This window comes from Pelodiscus sinensis, chromosome 3, assembly GCF_049634645.1.
Source record: "Pelodiscus sinensis isolate JC-2024 chromosome 3, ASM4963464v1, whole genome shotgun sequence".
Classification (NCBI taxonomy): Eukaryota; Metazoa; Chordata; order Testudines; family Trionychidae; genus Pelodiscus; species Pelodiscus sinensis.
Genome location: NC_134713.1, coordinates 70,285,336 through 70,302,558, shown reverse-complemented (window position 1 = coordinate 70,302,558; position 17,223 = coordinate 70,285,336). Strand labels below are relative to the sequence as shown.

The 17,223-nt window shown below is 40.6% G+C and overlaps 1 protein-coding gene across 1 annotated transcript in view; it reads left to right on the top strand.

Moving 5' to 3' along the window:
- Positions 1-15,014, top strand: part of FAXC (failed axon connections homolog, metaxin like GST domain containing) — a 42,156-nt gene extending 27,142 nt beyond the window's left edge. Inside the window, exons 4-6 of the mRNA XM_006118430.2 lie at positions 30-247; positions 4,677-4,793; positions 7,228-15,014. Of these exons, the coding sequence (XP_006118492.1) occupies positions 30-247; positions 4,677-4,793; positions 7,228-7,517 (625 nt within the window). The 3' untranslated portion in view covers positions 7,518-15,014. The remainder of the gene's footprint in view (positions 1-29; positions 248-4,676; positions 4,794-7,227) is intronic.
- Positions 15,015-17,223: the final 2,209 nt, after the last annotated feature.

The following is a 17,223-nucleotide window of genomic DNA, read 5'->3' as shown; positions in this document are numbered from 1 at the left end:
CGTTGTAAGTTATTTTCACCACATTCTAGGACATTAGCTTATTGCCAATGGGTGGACAATCTCCATGAGACCCAGAAGATGCTTTCATGCAGTGGCCCATTCAGTGACCTGCTGAAGTGGATTCTGTGCCACCTAACGAAAGGAATTGTGAAACGAGAAATGTATGGCCATGGTATTGGCCGCTTCTCGGAAGAAGAAATATACAAGCTGATGGAGAAAGACATGCGGTCTCTAGCAAACCTCTTAGGTAATGTACAACCCATTATATTCTATATTCAGCACAGTCACTTAGATTTATTGGCAATGCTCTCTGCTAAGCCATTTAAACATTATCTAGTTTGGAAACACAATACTGCCTGTTATGGCACTATCGTTCCATGTCTGTCTTCTGAGTTAAGGGGCGGTTGCTTTTTCTTGCTGCTATTGTACATGTATATTTCCAAATGCTGCCACCAGAGGCATAAGTTCATCTCCTGTTATTTTTGCTGGGAATTGTGTTTGTGTGTGAGGGCAGAATTTTGCCCAGGGCTTTCTGGCAACAAATATTTGTAAAGCTGGTGTTGGAAAATCCCTTGTAGATATTATAATTGTTTTGACAAAGTTGGGAATTTGATTGGCATTCACATGCTTTGAGCAAGCTGTTTACTAACAGGTTATAGCTGTTATTTGGTTGGCACTCAAGCTGGTTGAGTGGCTGTGTATCACAGCCCTCTCCTCCTCACTATTTACCATTCCTCCAGTCTTTGTTATCTACAGATTTTATATTTACTTCCAGGTAATTGATCTCTGCGAAACCCCAGAAGAAATACCCCTTTTCAATAATTATGTTCCTTGAATTTTCCTGGTTTTCCAACATTCCTTAAAAATTAACATCAGAGGTCTAGAGAACTTTTAGGATGCTTAGGTGCAAGATACCTTCAAAGAGATTCTTCAGGTAGCCTCAGGCAACAGCAGGGAGGATAGTGTAGATGAGGAAGAGGAAAAGGAGAATGGTCAGCAGGCAAGTGGAGAATCTGATCTCACCGACAGCCAGAACCTTTTTATATCTTTGGAGACAATCCCCTCCTCCTGGGACAGCTGGCTGCTGGGCCCTGATGTCTGGGAGGGCACTTCTGGTGAGTTGACATTTTTCATCATGTTACAAGTGGGTTAAGGCAGTTGGGTGAGATCTGTGGCGGCCATTCTGCCCTCCCTGCAATAGTTTGTTAACGTGTCTGGAAATGGAGTGGGAATCCTCCCTGCACATCTCTATGAAGGTCTCGTAGAGGTACTCTTTCATCCATCTCACAGGATTTCTGGGGAGGCCGGCCTTCTTCCATCCTCCACGTTAGGACCTTTCCATGCCAAGCCAGCAGTAGATGAGCTGGCATCATTGCAGCACCAAGCATTGCAACATAAGGTCCAGGTTTATGGCCACATTTAGTCAGCATCCATTGCTTATCACTTGGTATGATTTCGGAGAAGACTGACATCAAACATGGCAACCTGGATGAAGCAGGAGAAGCTTTGTAACTGGTACCACTGAGGCAGTACACCCCCTCCCTCCTGCAGACTCCCCAGTGACCATGCGAGCCCCTGCCTTGTCACCATGGCTCCCCTTTGCAAACGCAGATGGTTGCCTAGCTGCAGGAGTTGCTATTTGCAGCCACTGTGTTGCACATGCTTTCAAAGCAGATGCAAACGAGTGAACCCCAACCTGTTCCACACTCTGCCTGCTATCAGGTCGAGTCCAGCTGTTTCCTTAAGATCTCTGTGCTGTACCTGCTGCATAGTGGGCACTTAAAAACATAACGTTAGCCTTGAACATAACACATGCCTATTGTGTTGGACAGATGTTCTTTTATGCTAAGAGATTAGCTTCTGTGTTCTACAGTGTATCTCCTCTAAAGTTTGCCCATCGCTTTTTTGGTACGGCGAGTGCAACAGTGAGCGTGTGGCCACTTCTCCCAGCTCCTGCAGATGTTTGGCTAGCACAGATCCGAAGGCAAAAACATAATAGGGATGACATGTTCAATGAGCAAATGCAATCCACCTGCATGGATAGGGTGCAGTTAAATGCGTGGAGGAGAATGATGGTGCATGAGGTGAGGAAAGCATGCAAGGAACATGAATTCAAAACACAGGAAGAGATCTTGTGTGGCAGCAAACAGCTGCTGAGCTGCCTGCTGGAGGTACAGAAGAAGCAGATGGAGCACAGAGCCCCTGTCCAATACATGCTGAATCAAATGTCCTCCTCACCAAGTTCCATAGTGTCCCCTTCCCAGCCACCTAGGACGTATGTGTATGTCGGGGGGAGAGAGGGGGAGACAAAGGCAGCCTTCCACTCAACTCCCAGGGATGTCTCCCAAAATAGAAGGCTGTCATTCCTACACCAATGATTGCTGGACAGGGGGACTGTAGTATGCTGCTTGCACTTGTTCCTCCCTTCCTCCCAAAGCTCCCCCGTACTCCTTTTCTGTCTCTGCTTCCTTGTGTTGCCTCAGTAAAGATGCATATTTTTCTCAACCACAGTATCTTTATTGCTTGTGTTGAACAGAGGTGGGGGGAGGGGGACTTTATAAGGTTTACCGGCCAGCACACTTAATGCAGGGGGCACTTCATTAAGAGCAACATACATTGTCTGGTCATTCACAACGCTTTTTTCCAAAACCTCTCTAATTTGCATTGCCCCTTGATGTGCTCTCTTTACTTCCATGGAGTCTGGCTGTACATAATTAGAAGCTAGGTGATCTGCCTCGACTTCCCCACCCCCCAGCCTAAAATTTTCCCCCTCACTGCCACAGATAGTATGGAGCACACAGCAGGCTGCCACAACAATGGGAATGTTGCTCTTGCTGAGGTTAAACATAGTCAGTAAACTGAGAAACTTTCCCTTTAAACATCCAAAGGCACATTCTACCACCATTCTGCACTTGTTCAGCTGGTAGTTTAACTGCTCCTTACTGCAGTCCAGACTGCCTGTGTAGGGCTTCCCGAGCTACGGGAGCAAGGAGTAGATTGGGTCTTCAAGGATCACTATTGGCATTTCAACATCTCCGATGGCAATTTTCCTGTTTGGGAAGAAAGTTCCATCTTACAGCTTCTTGAAGAGACCGGAGTTCCTAAAGATGTGCGCATCATGTACCTTTCCCAACCATCCCACCTTGATGTTGAAGAAATGGCCCTTGTGATCCAGCAGTGCCTGTAATGCCATTGAGAAGTACCTTTTGCGGTTTATGTATTCTCTTGAAAGGTGCCACGTTAGAGATGTGTGTTCCATCTATTGCCCCACCACAGTTAGGGAACCCACATTGCAGCAAAGCCCTCTGCTATGTCCTGTGTGTTTCCCAAAGTCACTATCCTTCATAGGAGAAGGGTATTGATTGCCTGGCTACTTGGGTCACAGCAGTCCCCACCCCACGGCAGTTTACCCACTCCAGATTGATTCCCAGCTGACTGGTAGCTGTCTGGTGTTACCAGCTTCCACAGGGAAATTGCCCCCAGAAAGCCGGTCTCTTTCTGGTATTGCTGCACTTCGGGGGTGAGGGCAAGCAGTTTGGAAACTTCCATGAAAGTGGCCTTACGCATGCAAAAGTTTTGCAGCCACTGGTGATCATCCCGTAGCTACATAACTATGTGATCCCACCAATCTGTGCTTGTCTCATGGCACCAGTATACGACTGTGCCAAAAGAATCAATTGCCACCAGCATCTGCCAAGTGCTCCACTTAGAGATTTCATACACGTGTGTATTTGTGGCCTCTTCACATTCTTCCTCGCTCCCAGGGCTCTAGGCTAGGCTCTGGACATATGACATAAGACATGAGGTGTTTGCAATGATTACCATAGCTCTTTTCAGCAGAACAGGATCCATGCTTGCACAGAATGGATAACCAGAGACAAAAGGGTGCAAAAAAGATTGTTTGTCATTGCTTTCAAGCAGGGAGGGAGGAAGAGATTGACTCTGGGGACTCTGGGCATTATGGGACTCTGAAGACTTGTACCCAGAATCACCCATTGCACTGTTTTTGTTCCAATTCAGGGGCACACACTAGTCTGGAATTGCAACATAGTTGGCTATTCCAGCACTAGGCCTCTTCTGAGCAGTAGTTACCAATTATACTGAATAGGGTGACAGTTTGGATTTGAACCGATATTAAGTAAATCCTTTAACTGAAGTCACCACTCTCATTTTCACTTGCAATCTGAGGAAAGGCCTGAAACCAGATCTCCACTAGTAAAAGACTAGTGCAGGACACTGGGCTGCCAGCTCCTTTTAGCAAAGACGTTAATCATGGGTCAGCTTTGATTTTTCCCTGAAAAGAGAAACTCATACATTCAACCACTACTGATAGCATGGAAAGCCCTGAATGCAGCAAAACCAACTCAGTGCATAGGGAGTAGCAGAAAGAAGGGGTACAGGAAGGGCTGGTGATTCTGTAACAGTATAGATCAGTTAGCCAATTGAGTTCCACAGGATTACATTGCAGTAATGGAGTCTGTTCCTGGGAACCTTCTCTGTGCCTAAGCCAGAATTTGACCCACATGCATAGATTCCAGAATTGGATATTTTTGGGGAACATGCCAGTTTCCAGTTACATTGTTTCAGTGAGATGCGTGTTAAAAAGATGCAATCCATTTTATAGTTGGGGGAGGTGCCTGCTGGTCTACAACTGGTCACCATTTTACCATTTACAGGTGACAAGAAGTATATCATGGGACCAAAGCTTTCTACTCTTGATGCCACTGTCTTTGGGCACCTAGCTCAAGCAATGTGGACATTACCAGGGACTAGACCTGAGAGACTAATCAAAGGTAAGACAATCGTAGAGATTTGGACCGCTCTTTTTTGGTAGTAGTCTCTGCTTGTAGTCCTAGGCTTTCAAGGAGATCTCATTATAATATGCAGAATGAGCCCTAGAAGCTCAACTAGAGGGCTTGTCCTTTGATGTACTCTGTAATATTGTCTTTCTATTCAAAGCTGCCTTCATTTTTCCTCATTATATTCTTCACACTAGTTGCTCCTAGTGCTGTACTTGGTAGGTTACTCTACAGCACTCTGTTTAAAGAATTTTGGCCTTTGCTCTATTAATGAATGAATGTTTTCAGAGTGTTCAATGATGAAATCATGATGGGCCAGGTTCTGCTTCTGTTGCTTACACTGAATAGTATCATACCCTGCAAGTAGCCCCAGTGAAATCCCAGAACCTTTGTGACTGCTGCAGATATAGGAAGAGAAAGGAACCCATGCTGATTTTTGGATTTAGAGTAATTTTGCAGAACTAGCAATTAGAAACCCCCCCCCCACCCTTTTATTGGCAAGATGAGTCTGGAGTCTACATTTGATCTGGAGTCATAGACACGTGAAAAATATAAAAGCCCCTAAGTTCCCTGATCCATTTTACATCTTCAATTTTCAGAGCAAAACTGCATATTAAAAAAAATGATAGACTGTAAGGAGGAGTGTGCCAGGAAGTAGTTTTGAGTGCGTCTACACAGCAGGTTGAAATAAGCTACGCAAATTGAGCTATGTCAATTACATAACTTATTTTGAAATTGGGAGCATCTACACAGCACTTATTTCAAATAGAGCACTCTTCCTCCAACTTCCCATACTGCTCGTACAATGAGGGTTACAGGATTCGGAGTAAGTCCTCCAGCTTGATAGTATTTTGACATTATCTAAAAATAACTGCTCTGTAGATGTGGACTAAGTTATTTTGAAATAACGCTAGTTATTTCGAAATAATGTTGCTGTGTAGATGTACTCTATAATAGAAGAAGGATAGCATCTGGTCCTGTATAAGGGCTAAATACTGTAATAACAAATTTGGAGGAACAGAATCAAATTTGGAGTATTAAACATACTGGCTGCGTCTAGACTGGCAATTTTTTTTGCAAAAGTAGTAAGTTTTTCCACAAAAGCAGTTGCTTTTGCGGAAAAACTTGCCAGCTGTCTACACTGGCCACTTGAATTTGCACAAGAACACTGACGATCTAATGTATGATCGTCCATGTTCTTGCGCAAATACAATGACGCTCCCATTCGGGAAAAAGCCCTCTTGCGCAAATGCTTTTGTGCAAGAGTGCCAGTGTAGACAACTGTGAACCGTTTTGCGCAAAAAAGCCCCGATGGTGAAAATGGCAATCAGGGCTTTCTTGCGCAAAACCGCGTCTAAGTTGGCACGGACGCTTTTCTGCAAAAAGTGCTTTTGCGCAAAAGCGTCCATGCCAATCTAGACGTTCTTTTCCACAAATGCTTTTAACAGAAAAACTCTTCCGTTAAAAGCATTTGAGGAAAATCATGCCAGTCTAGACTTAGCCATTGAGATCTATTGATGAAAAACACTGGTATATAAGAGCCAGGTAGTATTATTTATTGTTGTTGTTACATTCTTCTCTTCTATGACTATGGTCTCTGAAGGATCTCAGGCAAAATCTTAGGGGATCCTTGAATTTCAAGCATTAACTTTATATAGATTGAAAAGCCAATTGCTCTATCAAAATAACCAAATGGATACTCCCATCCCCTACAATTCTTTCTGATGTGACTCACCCAACCAGAGAGCTTCTCATGCTACGAAATATAGCACACAAAGTTTTTCCCTTGATGCCCTGTTGTGTTTTGTCCTTAACTGACATTTTTATAATATCTTCATAAATACATAAGAAAAATACTTTCATTCCATCCTTCCATCCCTAATTTCTAAGGGAAATTAGGTGACCATAAAAAAATCGTGTGTGCTGGTGATGAATGTCAAATTTATCTTGCAAACAGTACTGCCATCTTGTGGTCCAAAACCAAAATTTACCTGCAACTGCATTGCATTCTTTTAATAAAGACATAGAATATGTATGGCCAAATTCTGTTTTTTGATGCCAGATTTGTACAAAATGCGTAACAGTTTTTTTTTGTGACAGATTTATAAAAAAGTAATCATTTTCTTCTGAGCCACATTCATGAAAATGAATTCTAACTGCTTAACTTTAGGACTATACTCCTACATAACTCTTTCATTTTGACCATGCTTATCACCCTTTGCACTTTGTATTATACTGAACTTGTAAACAATATATTAGTATGTTTGATCATCTCTTAGCCTTTTGGGAAAAGGTCTTTAATATCTCCCTGGAAACAAGCCAGGAATATTTCTTTTAAAACAGCTCCCGTGAATTATCTTTGCATGGAACATAGTCACAGTTTGAATGATCAGGTGTATTTACCCTGGCTTATTTTACCATGTTGCAGGTGAACTGATTAACCTTGCTATGTACTGTGAAAGGATAAGAAGGAAATTCTGGCCAGAGTGGCACCAAGACGATGATAACACCTTGTACGAATCTGAGGGAAGTAGTGAAGCTAGCAAGAGTCACACTCCGTTTCAGGACTTCAGCTTTTATTCAAGGACAGAGACATTTGATGAGGAGGGGACAGAGAACAGTATTTCCCAAACACCTGACACGGATTACACTGGACACTCTCTCTTTGATTCTGATGTGGACATGGATGACTATTCAGATCATGCACAATGCAAGTGATGCATCCAAGCACCTTCCCTTTTGGGTCAGAAATGCTACTTCTTGGGACCAGTCCATGTTTCCCACATTCATGCCAGTGTGGAAGAGATCATTATGCTTGACACATTTCCCATGCTACTTGGACTCTTTCAGCCTTATTTCATTTTGTAAATCCATACAGCTGGAGGCTAGGTTAAACAATTAGAACACAAATAGGCAAACAAGAGGTAGTAGGATCTGTAGACCTACGTATTGCTTCCAATGAAAACAGATTCCAAAATCATGAGAGCAAACCTACCATGGATGGAGTGGAGAGGTCATGAGAACTGGTTTGTGTTGAGGTTCTCCTCCTCACAGCAACAGGTTGACAGAAAGGGAAAATGGTTTATTGGAATTCCCCTTTCCCTCCTTGGTAAGCAGTGATTGCATATATTAATGCAGCAGGATGCTGGGGTACTTGACTCAACAGCTTCTTGCTTTCTGAGTATATATACTGTGCATGAAAGTGTGCAGGAAAGGAGCAGGTGTCTGGTCTCTAGTGCTTTCACAGATGGTTAATTAATACTGAAAAAAGCAACATTTTATAATTCCTTTACTGTACAGTAGCTGAAAATCTTTCAGTTTTATAACTTTTATTAGTTTAAAGGGACACTGCAAAGTATTTTACTCAATAATCCCTTACAAGATTTAGGAGTCTTGGCTAAATCCCCATCTCAGGTGTATATATACTCTGCTCTGTTCAAATGCTCTTTGCAGTTTTGATTACGTCAAGTGTTCTTTTCTACTTTTAGCTGCAAACTGTTATGTGGTATTGCCAGGCTCTGCTGAACAGGCTCTATGAATCAGCTTCACTGCAGTGCTGCTAGGCACTTCAGTCTCTAAAGTTTTTGTGTACCAGCTGGCAAAGTTTGTGAAGCACTTCGGAGTGCTGCAGGGTGTAAGATGTTATATAAAGTCAATACACCAGATCGTCAATAGTGCCAGAGGAGAACTCAAGATGCTTTAGGGGGAAGTCTAGGTGAGTTATCTATATTGTGCCAGATCTTGGGCTCTGGTACATTATCTCTAAGCAAGTGGGTGGTAGGGGTAGTATAGAACTATACTATACTGCTATACTAGTGCTGCAGCCGGTGCGGGTTCCTGCATGCCAGATGAATAGCCAGATTAAGGCAGATTTAAATCCCCTTTACTTCAACCTATGGAGGCTGAGAATCTGGCCGTTGTATGTAGTATTAGTAGCTTGAAACTCACTTTGGTTTCTTTGTAGAACTGTTTGTTTCCTTCACACCACAGATGCTCATACACATTTCTCGTTTTAGATTTTTATTGTGTAAATTCTTATGCACCTCTTTTTCTTTACTTATGTGAGGAGACATAGTGACTACACCTATGTTAAGTTAAGCAGGTACATGACTGGATGCTGGCACTGATTGACTGGCTTCATGCAGGGAAAACATGTTTGCGGAATTAAAGTATGTCGAGGTGTTTCTAAATATATTTAAGAAAAAATCAGATTTTGGATTCATGTACCTTGATAGTCTCTCTCAAAGTGTTTTCAGCATGGTTTTCATGGTTCAGGAAAAAAGTTGTTACGTGAACAGGCTCACTGTGCATTGTTGTTACTAATGTAGCTGATAATTAACTTGTTTCTATATCTTATAGTCTGGGCAGCTAAGAGTAAAGAGGCAGCTGAGGACTCTTTTAATGATTGAAATTGCTTCTCCTAATCCTGAGAATTCAAAATAAATGGAGGAGTTTCCTACAGCTTTAAAAAAATAATCTTTTGGAGATCTTTTCGCTAAGTGTGAAGACCCTCTCCAGCTAGGAAGATGCTTATTCCAGGGAATCACAGAACTGCCTGTGGATTTGAAATGGCAAAGATCCACAATGAGGCTAGCAGCTGCTCCTTGCGTTTAGGTGGGAAGATCTATTATAAAGACAGCAGATAGCTTGCATAGAGTGGGATCCATAGCTTTGTGTTTGTTGTGTAAAATAGGCCAGGGATTCCTTTGCAGTCATGCTTCTAGTGAACATTTCCAATCTCAGAGATGAGTACTATTCATGAAATGAATTCAAGCTAAGGTTTACTTGCATATGACAGAGAGGAAACAGCAGTTCAAGCATTTAGGAATCTTGCTAGCCAACTAAGCATAAAACATAGGACACAAAGGATAAAGCCTCGGGATCAAAACGACAGGTGTGCTTGGTCAGAAACTCCTTTGAATCCCCACTGATTATTCAGCCTAAGTGTTACTTGAAGAAGTTGAGAAGTTGGAATCTGACTGAAAGAACGGCATTTGGCAGAGGAGTTTTGTTCTTCAGAAATATCACATGTGATGGGGAACCTGGTTTGTATCTGTTTGTTTTTGTTTATATGTTGATTTACCTTTCTAAGCTCTTTATTTGAAGGCAGTGTTTTCTTCAACTTTTTTACATCTGGAGCTTGAGTTTCAGGTCTGGAGTCCACTGCTGAAAACAGATGTGTCACAGCAATAAGCGACTGTATCTAAAAGATTAACATGAGTTACAAGTCAATTGCATCTTTTCCAGTTGCGTAGGCTGGCAAATCTGCCTCTGATTGTGCTGTCAGTCTGCCACATCAGAACGGGAAAGAACCCAATCTAACCAGAAGTTATAGTTAACTTTCCCCCTCTTCATTCATGGAGTCTGATTCTGATCCCACGTTGCTGTAAACAGCAGTAAGCACGGAAATGAATGAAGTTAAATTGATACAAAAGCAGTGATAGAATAGCATTCTGTCCATCATGTTCTTAGGTATCTGAATTCTTCCTAAATCCTGATCTCAAGCTTAGCTGAACACAATCTCTCTTATAAGTATATGATATATCCTATACTTTGATATAGTCAGGGCTCAACAAATAAATACAATCTACTCGCCCGTGGTGAGTAGATTGCAACCTGGAAGAGCCGGGCGCAGATCGCCCGACAGCGCGACTGGTGAGCAGGGTTCGCCGTGGTTCGGCAAGCCCTGGATATAGTACTAGACTTATTTTCACTTTGAATGGCAAATAAAAACTAGTTGAGAGACATGATTACTGATCTCTGCCCATCTCTGGGGAGAGTGAAAAATAGAAGTACTGTAGTCTTTCCCTAAGGGTGTGTCTAGACTACAGGGTTTTGTCGACAAAAGTGGACTTTTGTCAACAAAACTATACCTGTGTCTACACTGCTGCTGAGTTCTGTCGACATAATGTCGACAGAACTCAGCAGTTTTGTTGACGGCTGTAAGCCTCATTCTACGAGGAATAACGCCTTTTGTCGACAGAGTTCTACACTGTCCTTTGCGTCTACATTGTCATGTCAACAAAGTGGCTTGCTTTGTCGACAGAACTGGATGTAGTCTAGATGCTCTGTGTCGACAGAAGCTTTGTCGACAGTATCTGTCAACAAAACTTCTGTCGACAAAAGCCTGTAGTCTAGACATACTCAAAATATGACTGGAATGTGAACAAGATTCCCCGCCCCCACTGTTGTTCATTTTCATTCACATCCACCTTGGATAGAGGTGACTGGAGCAAAATCATTAAAAATCTGTGCCATGTCTTCTGACACAACATTTGCTGGATATGGCCTTTAGATATTAGAAGTCCCACAAAGCAGCAGGAATAGGAGAGGGAAGGGGATTGAACTAGATGTCCTAGTCTGGGTATCTTCTGTACTTCAAATTCTGTATTATAGGGACAGGCAAACAGTGTGGGGAGAAAAGGCCTGACTCTCCAACTCTGTTCATGTGAGTAAAACTTACTTATGCAAATTTCCCAATTGAAGTTACAGACACAGTGTCCTCAGTTAGAACACTGTAAATCTGGAACACCTCCTTGGATTCAAACTGGTCTAATAATATAGGATAATATTTGGACCAATGTGTCTGGCTGCTATATCAACAGGTTCATGTGAGATCAATAGAGCCACTTAAATAAAAATTACTACTCTGAGAATTGCAGATTTAGTCCCAAGAGAAGGAAGAAGTGCACTGAAGATAGCGTCTCCCATTGAAAGTTAGGTTGGAAGAACAAGAGTGCTACAGTCACTTTATGCTTTTTTTATTCTGAATATCCAAAAATTTTTCAGTGAAGGCTTAACTCGAAACTGACAAGCGCAGTAAGACATTTTGTTTTAGAAAAGTAACAGTTTTAAAAATTTGCAAGGATCGAAAGACACTACAAATGCAGAAGCCTTGGTCAATATCAGCTGAGATTTATCTAGGTATTGTTCAGTTGGGTGAATGTATTTACAATATGTGCTGTGCCTTTTGTTTCTTAGAAGCAGCTCAGGTTTTTTACAGGAGTAACATTTTCCTCATTATAGGTGCCCTGGAAAAGTTTGTATTTTGTTTGTGTTGCTCATAGTGTTTTTTTTATTTAAACTGTAGAAGAAATTGCAGAAACTATGTATGTATGTTAAATATACATGTATATTATTTTTTGAGGCATGGCAGGAAATTTTTATCTTAAATTTTAGCCTGTTCAGAAACAAACATCAGCTATTTCTCCTGCGAGAGCTGGCCAAAAAATTTTTGTGCACCCCTATTTTTTTCAATAGGAAATGCCTTTTAGCCAAAACAAATGCCTCTTCGCAATAAATGCATAAAATAGCTTTGGTTCAAATCTTTTTGGTTTTTTTGACAAAAAAGTTAGCAAAGAAACATTGCATTCCTGCCCCCTTTTCCAAGAGCAAAAGAGTTTTTAAAAAGTGAGAGAGAAAAAATCTCCCCCCCTGGATTTTTTTTTGGAAATTTTGAAAAATGTCAGAAATGCAAAATTTTCTTTTCCTTTCCATTGTTTCATGGAAAATACTTAGCTTTTTTGACTAGCTTTCTGATTAAATCTATTGAGTTGATAACTGTCAATGGGCCAGTGGTCCTAAAAAAATCTCATGAATGCTGCTATCCTAGATATAAAAAAACCAAATCAGATGATGTTTAAAAACTGGAGGACTATCCCCATCCAAATATAACACTGTAGGTCATGCATTTTTATCTTTAAAACATTGATAGTGTCCCTTTGAAACCATTTCCTCTTTGAAAAATATTGCCTGAAATATTTTGTAACAATGATACAGACACAAATTTCCTTTTGTCACCGGTGTCTGCTCAAGTCATCATGACAGTTTCCTGCTATTTCCATTGAAAGGATTTTATCTGTCAAGTAATAAAACTTACAAAATGTTGCCTGGAGGTGGTGGTGGTGATGGGGGAAATGTGTTATGTGTAAAGGTCTAAGCAAGGGTGCTCAGCAAGTGGAATTTTGTGGAAAGAGATGAACCTTAAGTAGCTCTTGACTTTAAATGTTGAAATAATAATCTGAGTCCTTTGATTTTTGACACTAAGGATACTCTCAATGTAAGACGAAAAATAATTGTACATCCGTGCAACATTATCGATTTGGCATGAGTACCTCATAGGTATGCTTTGTATGCAGCAAATTATACTCATTAAATGCAAAATTATGTTGTATATCCCAGTATCCGGGAAATGGAAACAGATGTACATACTACAGCAGTGAGTCTCACATAGGTACATTGATAACTTCAGTTTAGAGCAATGTCAAGGTAGCACTATCTAATCATTCATAATGTCTCATAGACAAAGATGACTTTGTAGATCTTTGAAGGACTCAGTTATAGGGTCAGAGGGGTAGTTGTGTTAGTCTGTGACTTGAAAAACAATGAGCAGTCCTGTGGCATCTTAGAGACTAACAAAAATATATGTATAGTATCATGAGCTTTTGTGGGCAAACATCTGAAGAGGTGGGCTTTGCCTGCAAAAGCTCATGATACTTTATATTTGTTAATCTCTAAGGTGCCACAGGACTACTCAGTGATAGTGTGTATAGTCTCCAGTAGCTTCGTAGTGCCATAAATTGCAGTTATTATTTAGAGCTAAATAGACAAAGAAGATATTTCTTTTGATAGGTGTTAACTATTATATAAGGTGGCTATTGGCCTGTCCTTTCACAAAGATCTGTGTTTGTTCTGGAGAATTGATGGTGTGTTTATTAAAGCATGTTAGTCCTGGTGGGAGCCTTTGGAAATAATTTTGGTACAGACAGTCTTACATGGAGCTTAGTTTTAGACTTATCAGTGTGCCTGATGTTGTGAGGTATTGTGCCTTCAGTTACAGAGATAGACACAGTTGTCGGTGAGAGCAGGGGCTGTATTCACTGGCTCAGCAGGTCTCATCCAGGCCTATATGTCCTGAGTTCCTATCCTCCTGTATTCCACATGAAATTAGTAGGCACTGAAGGTACTCACTACCTCTCTGTACCTCACAAGATGAGGCCCATGTGTGATGGGAGGGGGGAACTGCTTATTCTAGTCTTCATTTCTTCGCCTTAGTGGAGAGGCAGGTACAAAGCTAATCAGCTCTGACTCAAATTTTGTGGACTCTTTACTTTAGTCATCATGGAGGGCCACCTTTTCATTCCTCTTCTGTGGTCAGTCTCCTTATTTGCAGAGATTTTGAAGTTCCTTTATTTGGGTGCTAGGAAAGGAAATGAGGTGTGTGTGTCCAGCACAGGAATCTTATTGCAGAAGAATCTTTCATGGGACATCTGTAGTGATGAACCTCTAGGGCCAAATCCTGTTTGACCTTCTTATAATTTAGTTTTTCTTGCATAACAGATGCCTAGAATTTCACCCAGTAATTCCCACATCAAGCCCAACAATATATGGTCAAACTAGAGCATATGTTTTAGAATGAAATTTACTTTTGATTTAGAGTGAAATCCTAGTCTCATGGAAGTAAATAGCAATTACCCATTAGCTTCATTGAGGTCTGTATTTCATCCAAAGGTTCTGAGTGATGGAAAATCTATCATATCCCCGTTACACTACTTCTATGGCAAATAACTCTCATGGTTAATAATTTGCAGTTAATAACTCACGGTTAATAATTTACACTGAACTGCTCACTAGAGTATAACAAGCAGGATTTGGCCCTTACTTAGACATAGCTTCATTGAGTATAATGATATTTTTACAGAGCAGTGTTTGTGTGTTTCTCCACCTTTCTCTATAATTTGTTATTCTGATTAATCTGTGTTAGGGTTAATCTTTCCCAGAATGTGTAAGTTTTTATTTTCAGGATACTTCGGAATTACAGGACCCAACATTTGTATAATTATAGTACATAGTTAAGCTGTGTTGTGGACAGAATAGCGGGTGTGTGTGTGTGGAAGATGGGGTGGGAGTAGGTTACAATTGACTATATGTTGCACAAAGTTCACCAAATAATAAAGTAAAACATTGCTAATTGAGAAATCTAATGCTACAACTGCATTCGATTGTTTGTGTGTGAACCTACATGAGACATGAATTATTTTAGCTTTGTGATTACTACTAGTGTATAAAGCCATATTTAAACTTGTACATTTGATTGTAACATAAATTTAAATGGTGCACTATATTGATCAATGTACATACATATGAAAATCCGTATATTTGGTCTTAATGCTGTATGTAATTGATGTGTAAATGATAACAAAAGGATATCAAATACTTTGCTGTGATGTCTTTATTTAGAATAGCTCTGCTGTTTGCAAATCTTCATTGTCTAACTTTATACACCAGAGGAATCTCTGAAGTGCTAACAGTTGGTATGCATTTAAATGATCCACTTACAGATACTTGTTGTTGCATGTTGGAGTTTAGAGTAATAATTTACACCCTGAACCTGAAAATGCATACGCATATATGTATCTTGAAGCACAAGAATAGTTCCATAAAAGTTAATGAGTGATATCCTGGCCCTGTTGAAGTCAATGGGAATTTTGACTTCTGTAGGACTAGGATTTCACCCCGCGGTACTAATCATCTGCTTAAAATCAAGCACATATTTAAGTGTATGCAGGACCAACCCATAAATCATAAAATATAACATTTTCAGATATTCTTTTTACTCCATGGGATTTCAACTTTAATGCATTTAAATGGGAAATAGAACCTGGAAAGACTCCCTGAGGACAGTATTTTATAATTCAGGGATAGAGAAATTTTCCAGTTCCCCACTGGAAATGTACTGCTATGGGTAAAGCAGTTGAGAATTCCTTGGCTATGTCTACACTCATGGTGTCTTGTGCAAGAAATATGCAAATGAGGCTAAGCATGGAATATCACCGAGCCTCATTTGCATACCTAATGAGCCGCCATTTTTGCAGAAGAGGCTCTTGCGCCAGAAGGAGCTGTCTACACTGCCCCTTTTTGCACAAGAAATACCCTCTTGCACAATGCTGTTATGCCGATTATTTTCAGGAATAATGTCATTGCTCAAGAGGGCTTTTCTTGCGCAAGAAGGGGCAGTGTAGACAGCTCCTTCTGGTGCAAGAGCTTCTCTGCAAAAATGGCGGCTCATTAGGTATGCAAATGAGGCTCGGCGATATTCCACGCTTAGCTTCATCTACATATTTCTCATGCAAGAAGCTGCGAGTGAAGACCTAGCCCTTGAAACCTACTATCCTGGTTTCTGTGGTAGTTTCTAACCCAGATGGTTGTAGGAGCAGAAAAATGCCTCAGGCTTTTTAATACCTAGATTGTTTCCTTTAACTTCTCCTACAGCAAGAGAACGTTCTGAAAAAAAAGCCACAATAATTATTTGTGTAACTGGGGAAATATTTCCCCCCAACTTCCTCATTCCAAAAGGGCTGAATTGTTCTTGGTTTAAAAAAACACCTTGGTTAAAAAGAAGATTGTGTCTGGCAAGTTTAATCTAATTTGAATATTTTGAAATATTAAAAGCGACTCTAAATTCTTGGGCAACCTTAGCAATGCAGGTAGAATATAGCAGGAACTATATGATTCTGTGGTGAGTAATAAGGATTTATTGGCGTGGACATGGAATGTCTGCATTATTCACACCTAACCAAGGCCTAGGTTACATACAAGAACATGCTGTTTGTGACAGGTACTTTACAAGAATACAGGGAAATGTTTATGCCCCCAACCCTGCAAACACACATCTGTTTAACTTTAAGCACAGAGTTAATTCCACTCAAGTTTGCGGGAGGATTCCTGTGCCATGCTAAGCAAATACGTAACTGTTTTCAAGACTAAGGTTTTAGACCATTTTAAATAGTTTTAGTGTGATTTCATCTGCCTTGCACAGGAAGCCAAGGTGCTTTAGTTCTGTGGCTCTCAAACTTTCTAGACTACTTTACTCCTTTCCAGAATCTGATTTGTCTTTTGTACCCCAAGTTTTACCTCACTTAAAAACTATTTGCTTACAAAATCAGACCTAAAAATGCAAAAGAATGACAGCCCACTAGTACTGAAAAATTGCCCATTTTCTTTTTTTAACCATTTCATTATAAACTTAATCAGTTGGAATATAAATATTTTACTTACAGTTCAGTATAAAGACCTGTGTAAACAAATCATTGTCCGTATCAAATCTTAGTTTGTACTGACTTTACCTAGTTACAAAAAACATTAGTAAATTATCTAGATGAGTTGAAGTATGCCCTGGAAGACCTCTGCATACCCATCCTCTGGATGAGAACCACTGCTTAATTAACTGGGAAAGAACTCTCCCCTTCATTAACAGTCCCTTTTTAATGATATCAAGTTTCTGGGACTCATTCCACTGTGTCAGAACCAATCTGTGCCCATTCTGCACCTCCTGCCAGCCTCATTTGCAGAAGGAAGGAGAGAAAGGATTCCATAATCGGTGGGGGTATGTTGTTTGACTTTTTATAAATGTTTTTAATGGCAG